The sequence below is a fragment of the Phocoena sinus genome, chromosome 16, assembly GCF_008692025.1.
Source record: "Phocoena sinus isolate mPhoSin1 chromosome 16, mPhoSin1.pri, whole genome shotgun sequence".
NCBI lineage: Eukaryota > Metazoa > Chordata > Mammalia > Artiodactyla > Phocoenidae > Phocoena > Phocoena sinus.
Genome location: NC_045778.1, coordinates 46,358,674 through 46,373,307, shown reverse-complemented (window position 1 = coordinate 46,373,307; position 14,634 = coordinate 46,358,674). Strand labels below are relative to the sequence as shown.

General features: G+C 40.8%; 1 protein-coding gene across 8 annotated transcripts in view; it reads left to right on the top strand.

The window, feature by feature from the left end:
* Nucleotides 1-14,634, top strand: part of SGMS1 (sphingomyelin synthase 1) — a 297,752-nt gene that overhangs the window by 247,004 nt on the left and 36,114 nt on the right. For all 8 annotated transcript variants that reach the window (XM_032608556.1, XM_032608552.1, XM_032608554.1 and 5 more), the window contains one exon: nt 12,647-13,497. In XM_032608556.1, the coding sequence (XP_032464447.1) occupies nt 12,875-13,497 (623 nt within the window). In that variant the 5' untranslated portion in view covers nt 12,647-12,874. The remainder of the gene's footprint in view (nt 1-12,646; nt 13,498-14,634) is intronic.

The window sequence follows — 14,634 nt, the reverse complement described above, 5'->3', positions numbered from 1 at the left end:
AGAATCTTCCTCTTCCACCCATGTTAGGGTCTCTGGCAGGGGCCCCACAAGTTAGACTGACAGAAGACAGATTAACAAGAGTAAAGTAATCAAATTTATTAATGCTTGTGGCGTATACACATGGGAACACTAGCCATGAGTAACTCAGAAGGGTGGTAAGAACTTGAGTTTATATAGCGTCTTAACAGAAGAACTACAGATTTTTAGAGTAGTGACGAGACAAAGGAAAAGGACTTTGAGCTTCTAGGGGAAGCAAACGTGAGAAGGCAGGTATGTCGGAAAGCTAATGGTAGAGAAGGTCTAGTGTTACCAAGGTTGGTTATATAGATTCCCCCAGTGCCGTCTCTGGGCTGATAAGTTTTTAGACTCTTAAAGTTGTCTGCAGTGATTAACTTCTGTCCTCCCTGGTAGAGCAGGGAGAGGGAATACTTTTACAAACTTATGTCCTACTTTGGGGCAAAATAGGGGGAGAGCAGAGAGCTTTTCCTGTGTCTGCTTCTGTTGTTGAATAGAATAGTTTGTATGCCCAATGCACAGTGAGGCCAAACGACAACATTGGAGTGTGGCACACAGAAAGGTTTATTGCAGGGCAGAAGCAAGGAGAACGGGTGGCTCAGGCTCAAAAAGCCTGAACTCCTCTTCTCGGGGAAGAGTTTTTATAGGCAAAATTGGGGTTGAGGGGGGGAACTGCAGGGCGTGTAACCCTCCTCTGACTGATTGGTGGTGAGCTAACAGGGTGCTGTACCAGGAATCTCAATCATCAGCCTTCTGGTTCCAGCCAGTCTGGGGTCCACCACTTGGGCCCAGCCTGAGTTATCATCCTCCACCTGGGTGAGAACTCTAGTTCCTGCGGAAGAACTCAGAGGTATGTATCAAAGTATTATGCACGTCCCCTCAGGAGGAACCAGGACCCTGCCCCATCCTGCACTGTTGTTCCTTTCTGTATTCCCTCACTCCCCTGATTAGTAACTGTTTGAATCTGCCCTTTGGAGCTCAGAGAAGGTCTAGGAAGCTTTCCTACAAACAAGAAGGGAACATGGAAAGGCTTTTTTGCCTGGGAGGGCCCCACAGCATCCTGCTTGGTTTCACTTCTCAGTTGCCTTCAGCTCAAAATAATCCTCATGCCAAAGTAGCATATTCTGCTCCCCTTCAACACCAAAACCGTGGCTTTGTGCTTTAAGTGTGTGGTGGTCTTTGTGGGCAGGGACAGAAATACCAGTAAGGAAGGTCAGAGATGGAGATAGGCAGCTGTGGTTTGAGGTAAGATGGAGGAAAGCATAGCCAGGATGGTGAAAAGCAGGATGGGGCTAGAGCATTCTTCAGGGTCTCCTTTCCTTTAAAAAATAAGTTAGTGCAGAATAATAATAACAAATGTATTTTCAGTTATTGTTCTTGAATATGTGATGAACTCTCTCAGAATAGCAATTCATATCCCCTTGAGGTCTGGAAAACTTTCTTGAATGCTTGCTTTGATTATAACTTTCCTGTTTTTTTCCTGTGCTCTTTCTTGAGCTCCTACTAGTCACATTGAATTTTCTAGATGACTTTTTTAGTGCTCTTACCTTTTCTCTCAGTTTTCTGTCTTTCTGTCTTGTTCTACTTTCTGAGATATTTTTTCCAACTTTATTTTCTAATTACCATGAATTTCCAAGACGTTTCTTTTTAAAAATTCTCTGAATTTTTTTTTTTTTTGGTACCATTTTGTTCTTGTTCAATATCTTTGAGAATGTTAATAATAGTTTTTCTTAACATTATAATTTTCCTACTTAGTTTGTTCTTCCAGGTTCTTTTTTGTTTTAAGCTCTGGCTTTCATATTTATTAGAGTTTCTTCAAATGTCTGTAATTTGTGGGGGGGGCATCCATTCTTATTTTAAAGAAGGCACTTAAAAATGCTATCTGAAAGCACTTTGCATGAGTGGAGCTTGTTTGTGTGGGTTTCAGTGGAAGATGATCAGTGCTCTTTTCTCTTAAAATGTCTGGAGTTCCCAGGGGAAAAAAAAAAGACCTGCCTGGAAGTTTTCATCCCGGCTCCCAGTATTCTGGGTGTCTAATAAGGTAAAGGGCTAGGGCAGGTCTGACTTAACATCTGTTTGCAACTTTTACTTAATCCATTGTAGTTAGTATGATGGCCCTACTTTGAACTGTGTTCCTGTCCCCTGTTCTAGCAACTCTCATTTCCCTTTTCCAGACAATAAACTTTCAGTCTTCTCTGGTGTGGAGGACAGCTAGTTGTTCCACTGTGCAAAGTGAGAATCTAAAGGTAACTTTTTAAATGGTCTTTCGACCAGTCCTATTTTTAGCTCTACCTTCACCCCCATTTTGCAAGTTATCTGCATCTCCAATTCCTCATTCTTTTAAGGCCTCTGTTACACAGTTTGCTTTTCATGTTTCCTCTTTATTGGCTTAGAGTTCTGTTTTCTTGGGATTGCTGTCAGTTATCACTAGTCCATCTGCTTCCCAACCTCCTAAACTAGTTGTCTCTTTTGTTCTCTTTGCTTTTTTTTTTCTTTTCTTTTTCATCTCTATATTATCATTTGAGGAGAGTTTTAAGAGGCGGTGGAAACTAATGCACATGTTTAGTTAGCCATCTTTTTAAAAATAAGATTCGTCTTTTGATAGAGTGGATTCCATTTTCCCCTCCGTTTCTCCCTGCAAAAAGACTATGTGGATGCTGGATTGCTTGAGTTTGGGGGATTTGAAAAAACCTGTCAATTGCCTTTAAACATATACTTTATATATTTGCTGATTTCCCTTCCTCTTATGACCTCCCTTTAACCTTTTGCTCTCCCTTTCGTCCTGAGGTATCAGCCCACCACAGGCCAAGGAGAGAACCTGGGATTTTCCTGTATTTTCTTTAAAACACCTGTCTTTTTTTCTTTTCCCCTACCATGTCTTATTCTTGTATTAATGTTTTAATTCTTTCTTTTATATCATCATCATTAGTATACTCACTTTACCACTCTTCAAACTTACTTTGTTTTCTCAAGTTCATGGTTTGGTAAACTTCCTGTTTGTCACACCTGCTAGCTTTACCTCTTGGTGGATTATTTCCTCATATGGTTTATACTTTTCAATTACTTGTTCATTCTTAACTGAGATTACTTTTTCCATGGGAAACCTGTGAACTCTTGCTTATTGAAGAGTCTCTAAGGGGCTATTTTGCATTTACTTCTCTTTTGTAATTTACATTAATTTCTTGAAGTTTCTTAAAAACACAGGATGGGAAAACATGGCTTCATCTTTTTTCCCAAGCTAGTGACTTTTTTCATAGCCCTGATTTACATTTATGATAGATTCAGAGGTACGTGCAGTCTTTTTAATTCCAGCTGAACAAGCAGTAAAGTGGAAGGGTTTTAGCTTTTATTTTAAAAAAGAGGAATAGGAAAAAAGGAAGGGAATGGAGTGAGGTGTGATGGAAATAAGAGCCTGTGTTCGCCCTTCCCAGGCTTCTTGGGGCAGATAAGGTCACCGTTGTACACAATAGCCGGACATGAGAGCCGATGGAATTTGGAAACATTGATTATGTCCTAACATAATCAATTGATTATGTCTCAGGACTACAGATTAACTTGATGAATATTATAAAATAACCCTGCTGGTTTCAGACCTAGAGAGGCAGTTCATCAGCTGAGTGGAAATAAATCTCTTCAGAGTTTTGGTAATTGGGCTCTAAGAATGAAACCCCAGGGGGAAACTATAGTGATTAGTTGTCATTAGAGTTATGCAAAGTTTTCCTTATTATAATGACAACAAGGCAGAGTTTTCAAATGGTTTTTACATTTGGCAGTAGACTGGATAGATGGATACTGAAGAAAATCTAGATGATAGAAGAGTTGTCATTCTGAGGGTTTGTTGTTGTTTTCTCTCTGGAATGATGGGAAATATCTGAGACTGGAATTTCTTTATGCACTTAAGTTCAGATTTCAGCTTCATCTTTGTGGGTAGTTTGGCTCTTATCCTGAGACCATTATGTTTGGTGAATATGATGGTTTTGGAACCTAATTATACACAGAGGGCAAAAGTTCCAGTTATTTAGGGAAATCTGCAAGCCCATTTCATATTTTTAAAGAAAGCAAATGTAGGAAGCATCTATTTTTAATTTTACAATGCATCCTATGTGTTTAAAAACAGAATATGCTTGAAAGAAAAACAACGTTTTTCTTTTCTAAACACAAGTAATATGTCTTTATCAGAGAAATTAGAAAACACTGGAAAAAATAAAGCCAAAAATTATTTCATAATTTTATCTCCCAAAGGTAACAGTTCAAAGGTGATATACACCTTCTAGACTTTTTTCCTATGGATGTTCGTGATACATGTGTGTTTCCAAAAATGGTATCATTCTCTTTTGTAACCTGTTTGACAAAACTGTATATACACATATATATAAATATGTATCACAGTAAATATAGAAGTATAGTCTAGTCTTTAGTGGAGGCTTAGTATTCTGTTATATCATGATGTATTTAATTCTCAATTTTAGGTTGTTTCTAATTTTTGCCACAATAAATGATTCTTTGAATTTTCTGGTTACTAATTTTTTTATATATAAATCTATTTATTTATTTATCCTTGGCTGTGTTGGGTCTTCATTTCTGTGCAAGGGCTTTCTCTAGTTGCGGCGAGTGGGGGCCACTCTTCATCGCAGTGCGCGGGCCTCTCTTGTTGTGGAGCACAGGCTCCAGACGCGCAGGCTCAGTAGCTGTGGCTCACGGGCCCAGTTGCTCCGCAGCATGTGGGATCTTCCCAGACCAGGGCTCGAACCCGTGTCCCCTGCATTGGCAGGCAGATTCTCAACCACTGCGCCACCAGGGAAGCCCTGGTTACTAAATATTTACATTCCTTCAGAGGAGACCCAAACGGAGGCCTGGTGTATAGGAAATGGAACGAGCTAGACTTGCTGGTGGTAGGACTCTCCAAGAAATAGATGAAACGGTTTTGTATTTCACACTGTCAGAGAACCACTGGAATCATGATTTATAGCATACAGTTGACATGGCTGGTTTCTTGTCATTGTGTTATATATACTACCTTTGTCAGCCAAAAATCATCTTTCCCTCTGGAACACTGAGGGCTACTACGTTGGAATGGGTCATTAGGGAGGGAGATACAAAAAGGGAGGCTATCAGTTGGGTTAGTTATAGGGCAACTGCAAAGAATACACTTCAGATATTGCAGAATCAAAATATTAAACATCATTAAATAAACAAGGCAGAGAGAAGACCCAAAGATGTCCGTATGAGGCTCTTCTAACAGTTTAAGTGGACCATGAGGCAAGTATGTTTACTTTAGCAAGCTCTTCTTTCTTGTATCTCAGCCAAATAGGCCAGCATCTACTTAGTTCGAGGAGCCATTTCAAAAGGGATGGTTTGCTAACCAGGGTTGACTATGGAACTGTGAACATTGCACATAATAGCAATTTAAAATAAATTACGATTTAAAGGTTAAAGCATCAAAAGTCATCTAAAATCTCCTCAACAGTAGATTGAAACTGTGTGCTTGTTATTCTAGCCATTTTTTCTTCTTCAGATAAATACAATTTTATGAATTCTGCCTATTTAAATTAATTCTTTACTTGTTAAATAACAACCAAAATATCTTACAGCTAATTAGATTGGTTTGGAGAAAAGCATTCAGGAGCTATCCAAATTGAGTCAGAGAAGACTTAACACCTACCTCATGAGTATTTCAGTGGGCTGCATAGCCCTAAAAGGTCCATTAGGTTACTGTTGACTTTTATGGAAAGTTCTCGTAGGTGTAAAGACCTTTATGTGGGCTTGAAGCGTTTACAGAAAGGCAGTTCGTCTGTTTCACAATAAAATAGTATGAATTCTTTTTTTTTCCCTATTTCTTTATTTTCTTTATTTTTGGGGGGGGGCTGCGTTGGGTCTTTGTTGCTGCACGCGGGCTTTCTCTAGTTGTGGCGAATGGGGGCTACTCTTCATTATGGTGCGCGGCTTCTCATTGTGGTGGCTTCTCTTGTTGTGGAGCACGGGCTCTAGGCTTGTGGGCTTCAGTAGTTGCAGCACGCGGGCTCAGCAGTTGTGGCTTGCGTGCTCTAGGGCGCAGGCTCAGTAGTTGTGGCACACAGGCTTAGTTGCTCCGTGGCATGTGGGATCTTCCTGGACCAGGACACAAACCCGTGTCTCCTGCATTGGCAGGCGGATTCTTAACCACTGCGCCACCAGGGAAGCCCCATAATATCAATTCTTGATTTTATTTCTCTTTAACAGAGTACCCACAGGTACTTTCATGTTGTAAAGTCTGAGCTAAATATCAGATGCTCACCAAATTTTGATTTTGAATGAAGTTGATTATATAAGCTAGTAGAGTAAAATCATGTGTGTGCCCCACGTTGCTTTTGTTCTTAGAGATTTGATACATGGAGCGTGGAGCGGGAAGTTTACTTGGCAATTATGCTATGTACTGCTTCCTACGTTCATTTGGCATTATCAGCACTTAGAAACATCTGGAACTTCTCTATAGTTTCTTCACTGTTATGCCAGCTATGTTTGTTCAATCTTGGGTCCATCGTGCCTTAAAAAAATCATGAAAATGCAATTCTTAATTTCATGGCCTTTGTTTTAGAAGTTCATTGAATCTTCAAAGGAGAATAAATTATATTCAGTATAATCATTTCTTACATTTTAGTGTATTGCTTTATGTTATCCAAACCACTGTCAGGTACATGTGAATTCCCTTAATTAATGGAACAAGCAAATGGAATGAACTATTCCACCATAGGAAACTGAGGCCCTGATAGTGGAGTACAAGTTAACGCCAGAATAAGCATTAAAACTCAGATTTCCTGAGCATTTTCTGTGTGGATAGTTGTACTGTGTATTTTGCGGTATTTTAATTTTTGAAAAATTGTGTTCAGTGTGTAATTCATATGGTTGCTTTTTGTTAATGCAACAATGTCTTGTTCCTAGACAACGTCAGATAACAAGATAATATAATAGATTCTTTTTGAATAAGGATAAATATTCATAAATGAGTTATTTAGTGATTTTGCTGGTTAATGTTTTTTTTCAGTACCAGGATAATTGCTTTAACTTATTTTTTCTTTTTTTAGACATCTGGCTTTGATGATTATTTATAGAGGTTATAGTGTGTGGTGGAATATTATCTAATGCCTTTTTTAATATTAAAGCCTAAAATACCTATTTTAAGAATTGGAGCTGAATTGTATTCACAGATTTATTTTTTATTTAGTTAAAACCTTGGTGAGTTTAGAATATATAATGAAGTGTTCTTCCTGCCCTTTATCTTCTAGGACTCCATAAGTTTTAAAAAGACTTTTCAGATTATCTTTCATACATTCTCAAATCTGTGAGACCATTGACTATTTATAGTGGGAAAGCCCTGAAAAGCATCTTGAGTCTCTGCCTCGACCCAGAACTAACTCTTTGCCGTGTATGAGATTTCAGACAAATCACCATCTCCCTGGACTGTAGTTTACTTATGTCCAAAAGTTACAAATGCATGAGAGTTCCAGCACCTCTTCCATCTCTCAAATTCTGTAGAGTTTTGGAATAAAGAGTTTATGTACAGCTTTTTTTCTTCTATTACATCTACCCAGTTCTGAGAACTAAGTCTAATGATTTGAGCGCTACGTTATTTCTTAACTTTCTCCCAGTAATGGATTCAGGGTGGCTCTTCTGGATGATGGTGGTAATCGTTGTTTTCTGAGTCCAGCGTAACGTACAGTCTTCTGGGTCTAGATATGAAAGCAGTTTGCCTTTCCCTTCTCAGAAACACCACAATATGTTCTAAGTTGAGTGTATGGGTCCAGGGGACAGTCACTGTCTCACCTCTCCTCCTACAGCCAGACTCTGGGGTCAGTGAGTAAGTCCTCATGTTTTAGCTGTGGCCTTTGAAGTACTGAGTAGCTGCCCAATAGTTACTTCCATAGAAATGAGTGTTTTCCCTATCACGTGATTTCAGCATCAGCTGCGGGAAAACTGCGTGTATACCTTCATTTTCAAGCTTCAGATCTTGCTTGAAATATAAATTTTATTTTCTCATGCAATTCGGAAAGACGTGTTTCCTCATGTGTGTCCGAATGATTTGGGCTTTTAAAAATGCCATTTGGAAGTGGCAGCTTCATTAAATAGTTATGAAATGTCACTATGGGCCCTGTTGGGCAAATAGAAAGGAAGCAGGATATTACAAAAAGAGCAAGACGTATTTCTTGGAGTAATTAGTAGCTTTCATTCCTTTTACATGCTCTTCACAGCAGTAGCAGCCCATGTGAAGGTAGGTAAGGTAGTTGTTAATCCCATTTTCCAGAGGAATCTGAGCTTGAAGAGGTTAAAGGATTTTGTCAAGAAGAGACGTAGCTGAGTTGGGTCTCAACTGCAGGCTCCCGGCCTAACACAGCCGGTGCTCTTTCTACCACATCGTGCACACAAGACAGCGAATTGATATTTTGTGGCACAGATAACAGTGACGTAGGAATTCAGAAAGGGGGGGGAAGATTGTGAAGGAGTGGCCAGGAAAGGCTTTGCAGAGAAGGACCTTAAAGGCTAAGGGAAGAATCTGGAACTTGTTGAAGAGGATTCGAAGGAGCATTCCAAACTGGGGGGAATCACAGGAACTGTCTTAAGGAGTGAACAGTTTTTTGTCCTAGTCAGTTAATGGAAGCTATTGGTTTATCTTGCTGTCTCTTAAGAGTTCTACTGGCTTTCTCAGACTGCCTGACGGGCTTGCTTTTGCAAGATCAGTGTTCCTTCATTTGGATAGAAGCTTGCAATGCCAGAGCGAGAGCGAGAGCGAGAGAGAGAGAGAGAGACAGAGAGAGAGAGAGAGAGAGAGAGAGTGTGCGTGTGTGTGTGCGTGCATGCACACGTGTGTGTCTCATGGCCCTATATGGTCTCCTACCGTCTGATATTTTTCTATTTTGAAGGTGATTGTGTCTGAAGAGGAGATTATCTGACTTTCCTCATCAAAGAGAAGTGAAATAGTACCTTGGCCTAGGTCTGTTCTTTGTGGTTCTGAGGGGCTTTCCCCTCCTGGTGGACTTCCTGCATCAGGCAAGGGGAGAAATGGAGAACCTGTATGCAAAGCCCATGTTCATTTCCTTGGGCCTGAACATTCAATCGAGGATTTTTCTTTAGAGTTCTCATAACCACTTCAAGCTGTTGAGCGTTCCCTCGGCTCTTATCCTAATTCTGCTGAGGAATATTTGGAGAGAGGTTTGGGGTCTGATGCCAAGAGATTTCCTTTCGTACAGGACCTTCTGCCAGGACTCCCATTTGGTGAGTTTCTTCTTGTCACTCTAGGTAGTAGTAGTGATGATTGAAGCCCCTCTGTAGTGGTTTTTAAGTGGCCAGAGACTCACTTTGGTTTCATTTTTTTTTCTGGAGGATGCCCATCTTATTCTCCTTGACCATTCAAGTTGTTTGAAAGCAATTTTCAGTATCAGTGGCATTTTCAGTAGTTTTACTTTCCATTAAACCATCTACATGTTGCTAGTTATAAGGGACATTCCCTTAGATATTGAGTAGATATTGATTGAGTACCTTCTGGGCCCTGGGAAGGTAAGATACATGGATGCTTAAAGATTGTAGCCCTTCCATGGTCACTCATAGCCCCCTGGGACAGTCTAGACAGACACTTGACCACAAGGGAATATGTCGGGAAGGTGCACAGCACTGTAGATGCTCAGAAGAGACAATGCCCAACTGTTTTGCAAGGTCTGGAATAGCTTTTAAGCTTTACTGCCATTTGGTTGATTGTTATTTGGTCTGGGAAGTTGGAAGTTGGACATACTGTCCATTTTCATTCCAGAGTCAGATTTGGGGGTTCAGTAGGGACAAGTTTGGACTTTGAAATCAGAAGACCTGAGTTCAGGTCCTGTTTGTGCCAGTACCTCCCAGTGTGTCCATAGGGAGTTCATAGTTACTTAGGGAGGAAAAGGGATGGAGAGCAGGACAGCCTTGATGAAGTCAGTTTAAGAAGTCCTGGTAGAGTTTCTTTACTGGAGGATTTCCAGGAGCTTCTAACATACTAATGTGTACTGCTGGCCCTAGGAAGGATTATGGTATGCAGTTCCTAGGCTCATTTGATTTTTTTTTTTTTTTAAAGCAAGGAGCCCTTTATCAGATTATTATTCCGCAAAGCATACTTAGGAAACACTGTCGTCACTGATTTCTATCTCTTAAACCTACGAACTTGTGCAGGTTTTTTTGCAGTTAGCACAACATTATTTTATTTTATTTTGTTTTTTACTTTTGGGGCACGCCCTGAGGCCTGTGGGATCTTAGTGCCCCAACCAGGGATCAAACCGCGCCCCCTGCATTAGAAGTGCAGAGTCTTAACCACTAGACTGCCAGGGAAGTCCCAACACAACATTCTTTTGAGATTAAAAAAAAAGTTAGCCCACTATTGGAGAGTGTGTTTTCATCATGAGCTATAGCGGACAGTTAACTATTGGATATGATAGAAAATTTGAGAAAGAAAAAAAGACCCTACCTTTTTTTACTGAGGCGTAATTGACAAATAACCTTAGTTTTATATTCTACAATAATTTGATATGTGTGTACCCTACAAAGTGGTCACCACAATAAGTCTAGTTTCCATCGGGCACCATATAATTGACTCCTCTTTCACCGATTTCACTCACCTCCAACCCTCCTCTCCTCTGGTAACCACCAATGTCTTCTCTGTATCTGTAAGTTTTGTTTTGTTTTGTTTTGTTGTGTTTTTTTTTTGGATTCCACATATAAGTGGTATCATATGACTTATTTCACTTAGCGTAATACCCTCTAGATCCATCCATGTTGTCAAAAATGGCAAGTGTACACTTGGTGGGAATGTAAATTGATGCAGCCACTATGGAAAATAGTATAAGGGTTCTCAAAAAAATTGAAAGAGAACTACCATGTGATCCAGCTATTCCACTTCTGGGTATTTATCTGAAGAACAGGAAAACACTAATTCAAAGAGGATATATACCCCTTTGTTCATTGCAGCATTATTTACAGTACCCAAGATATGGAAATAACCTGTGTGCATCCATGGATGAATGGCTAAAGAAGATGTAGTGTATATATTTACAATGGAATGCTACTCAGCCATAGAAAACAAAAACAGAAACAAAAAAGCAGACCCTTTTTAGTGCTAGGTTGTGTATCATCAACTTTCGCACGTGGTGTTTAAAGTACTGACAACACCCCTGTGAAGGAGATATTTGATTATGTCCATTTTAGAGATTAATAAGCTGAAGTTCAAGTAGTAGGTTATACACGGAGATGCTGAAAGTCAAACTATGGTCTGTCTTTTGCCAAAGGCCATGTTTCATTAACCATGATGCTTTGTTAGAGAGCTAGGTCTTTTCTTTTTTTAAAAAATTTAAATGATTATTACAAAATTAATACATGTGGGATGTAGAAAATGTCCCCAGGCCCCTCATCAAGTAGAACTTCAGTCAGTATGTGATATATTTCTTTCCCATTATTTTATGCAATGTTATGTTCATTAACCATAATTGTGGTTAAATATATATGTATATAATATATACATTTTTATACATATATTTATACATAAATAAATTTATAAAACTTCGAATTCTGCTTTTGACTCTCCCCTCCAGATGTGCATTTTGGTTACTGCCACATCACTGGTTAAGTATTTTAATAAATAAATATAGTAAACCAGGACTTGGAAACTTGTAGCTCTTTTATGCAAGCTGCCACTTGACCACGGGCAGGTTCCTTGACCTTCTGGTACTCAGTTTCCTCGCGCATAAGTGAGGGAGTTGGTTCAGAGCGCTGATTTTGAAACTATGGTATCCCACGAAACCTCCTGGAGGCTGGGAGTAAAGATATCATCAGAGCAAGGAGGACCCTGGCCCTTCATTCCATCTGTTTCAACCTAAGCATCTACATTTATAACTCTTTTATAGATTTGGGGTTCAAGCACATTTGGAAAAAGGAACTCATTGATTTTTTATAGAACAGTATAAAATTGTTGGACCAGATGATCCTGAAGCTCAACATTTCTGTGATTCTCTTTTATGATATCTATTAAGTTGCATGCGTTCTTAATGTTTTAAAACATTTCTTCACCAGATAGAGTGGTAGATTAAGCAGATTTGATACATTCTTTAAGATGATCTCAGGAACCATGTAATAAGCACAATAAGAATCACTGATCAGGGCTTCCCTGGTGGCGCAGTGGTTGAGAGTCCACCTGCCGATGCAGGAGACACGGGTTCGTGTCCCGGTCCGGGAAGATCCCACATGCCGCGGAGCGGCTGGGCCCGTGAGCCGTGGCGACTGAGCCTGCGTGTCCGGTGCCTGTGCTCCTCAACGGGAGAGGCCACAACAGTGAGAGGCCCGCGTACCACAAAAAAAAAAAAAGAATCACTGATCAGTACTGAGCAATGTCTAAAGCACTGTCGAATTATTTCTTAGCAAATCTACCACTGCCTTTGACTTGATCCATCTCAGGTCCAATTTAATGCTCTTTTAGGGAAGACTAACCAGGGAATCAGTGGTCCCTTAAATGAATACATGTTTGAAAACTATGGACTTTACCAGTACCTGATTTTCCATTTTCCTTATGCATGTTAAGGTTTTGCATTTTGAGGGGATTGATTTTCGAGTCCCAGTGTCTTGACTTTTTCTCTTGCCTCCACAGAAGGAAGAATCTTGTTCAAAAATGAGGTGAATTAATGCTCAAGCACTCAAGAACCCCGGACAGCTACATGAAGTGTTTAAAAACTGCCCTGACCATCTCGCCACACAAGTCTGTCATGAGGCCTGACAGGATGAGTGCACCACGGAGGCACAGTGTCCTGCCCTGCAGGAACGGTGACTGCTGACCTGCCAGGAGCAAGCGGGGGGCCGCGTGTTGTCTGCCAGTACAATGAAGGAAGTGGTTTATTGGTCACCCAAGAAGGTGGCAGACTGGCTGCAGGAGAATGCTATGCCAGAATACTGTGAGCCTCTGGAACATTTTACAGGCCGCGACTTGATCAACCTAACCCAAGAGGATTTCACAAAACCCCCCCTGTGCCGAGTCTCCTCCGACAATGGGCAGCGGCTTTTGCACATGATAGAGACCCTGAAGATGGAGCACCACTTGGAAGCACACAAGAATGGCCACGCCAATGGGCACCTCTGCATTGGCACAGACATCCTCGCCCCTGATGGCAGCTTCAGCATCAAGGTCAAACCCAAGGGGATGCCAAATGGGTATAGGAAGGAGATGATAAAGATCCCCATGCCAGAGCCAGAGCGCTCCCAGTACCCCATGGAGTGGGGCAAGACTTTCCTGGCCTTTCTTTATGCACTTTCCTGCTTTGTTCTCACCACAGTGATGATCTCGGTCGTCCATGAACGAGTACCTCCTAAGGAGGTGCAGCCTCCACTACCGGACACGTTTTTTGACCATTTTAACCGGGTGCAGTGGGCCTTTTCTATTTGTGAAATTAATGGCATGATCCTTGTAGGACTCTGGTTAATTCAGTGGCTGCTCTTAAAATACAAGTAAGTAAAGCAAAAGTTTGCAGATTCAGTGATTGGGGTTTCTCGCTGCAGATGTTTGATATTCATTATTGGGAAATGAAATTTATCAAGCAGTAGGAATCAAAGCACATTTCTCTTTTTTTTGTTTGTTTTTAAACCACATATTCTGTTGAACCAACTAAAGCTCTGGCAACTTTAAGAAAGTTCTGTGCTTGTTGCCTGTTTTGTACAAGATTCATACAGAATGATGAGTAGAATTGTTAGAGGTGAGGTTTTTCTGTTTTCACTTCACAGGAAAGAAAAGCCTCAGACATCTTCAGAAAAACTACCCAGTCTTGGTGTTTTTAACCCATCACATCAGTTGTCGACAGTTGGCCTATGGGCCATGAGTGGCTGTGTAGCTCTTCCCACACAGAGTCAGATATCTAGAACTTAGCAATATGTATTTAAAGATGTTTCACACAAAGAATTTAGAACAGCTAGTCCAGAGTGGCTTGGACTCTTGGGAGAATGATACCCACAGGGAATGACTTTAGGTGGGATGTGGATGAACCTACATGGCTTTCCACCTTTTATAGAATGTGTGGCATTTAAAGCAGTATTCCATTCAAATTTCTCAGGGTTTTTATTTTTTTTTTTTGCGGTACGTGGGCCTCTCACTGCTGTGGCCTCTCCTGTTGCAGAGCACAGGCTCTAGACCCACAGGCTCAGCGGCCATGGCTCACGGGCCCAGCCGCTCCGCGGCATGTGGGATCTTCCCGGACCGGGGCATGAACCCGTGTCCCCTGCATTGGCAGGGGGACTCTCAACCACTGCGCCACCAGGGAAGCCCTCTCAGGGTTTTTAAATAGGTATCTCCTTTCAATTTCAGGTGGATCCAAAGTGGCTTTCATGTCCCAAGTTCTAAACTGAATGCAGACAAGCTGTTTGCTTGGGTTGCCTGTAGCAGACTAAACACCTACATTGTCCTCATCTTTGGTGTCTGATTTTTTCCATTAGCGGAACATCTTTATGGCTTCCATGCATGGGAGTTGGAAACTGGTTTGCTAAGGATCTGAGTTTCTCTCTGGTGGACTGTGTTTCATGACCCACAGTATGGTTGAATATTAAGGAGATCATCTTAAATCAAGAAAACAAAATGCAGACTGAGAATTTATG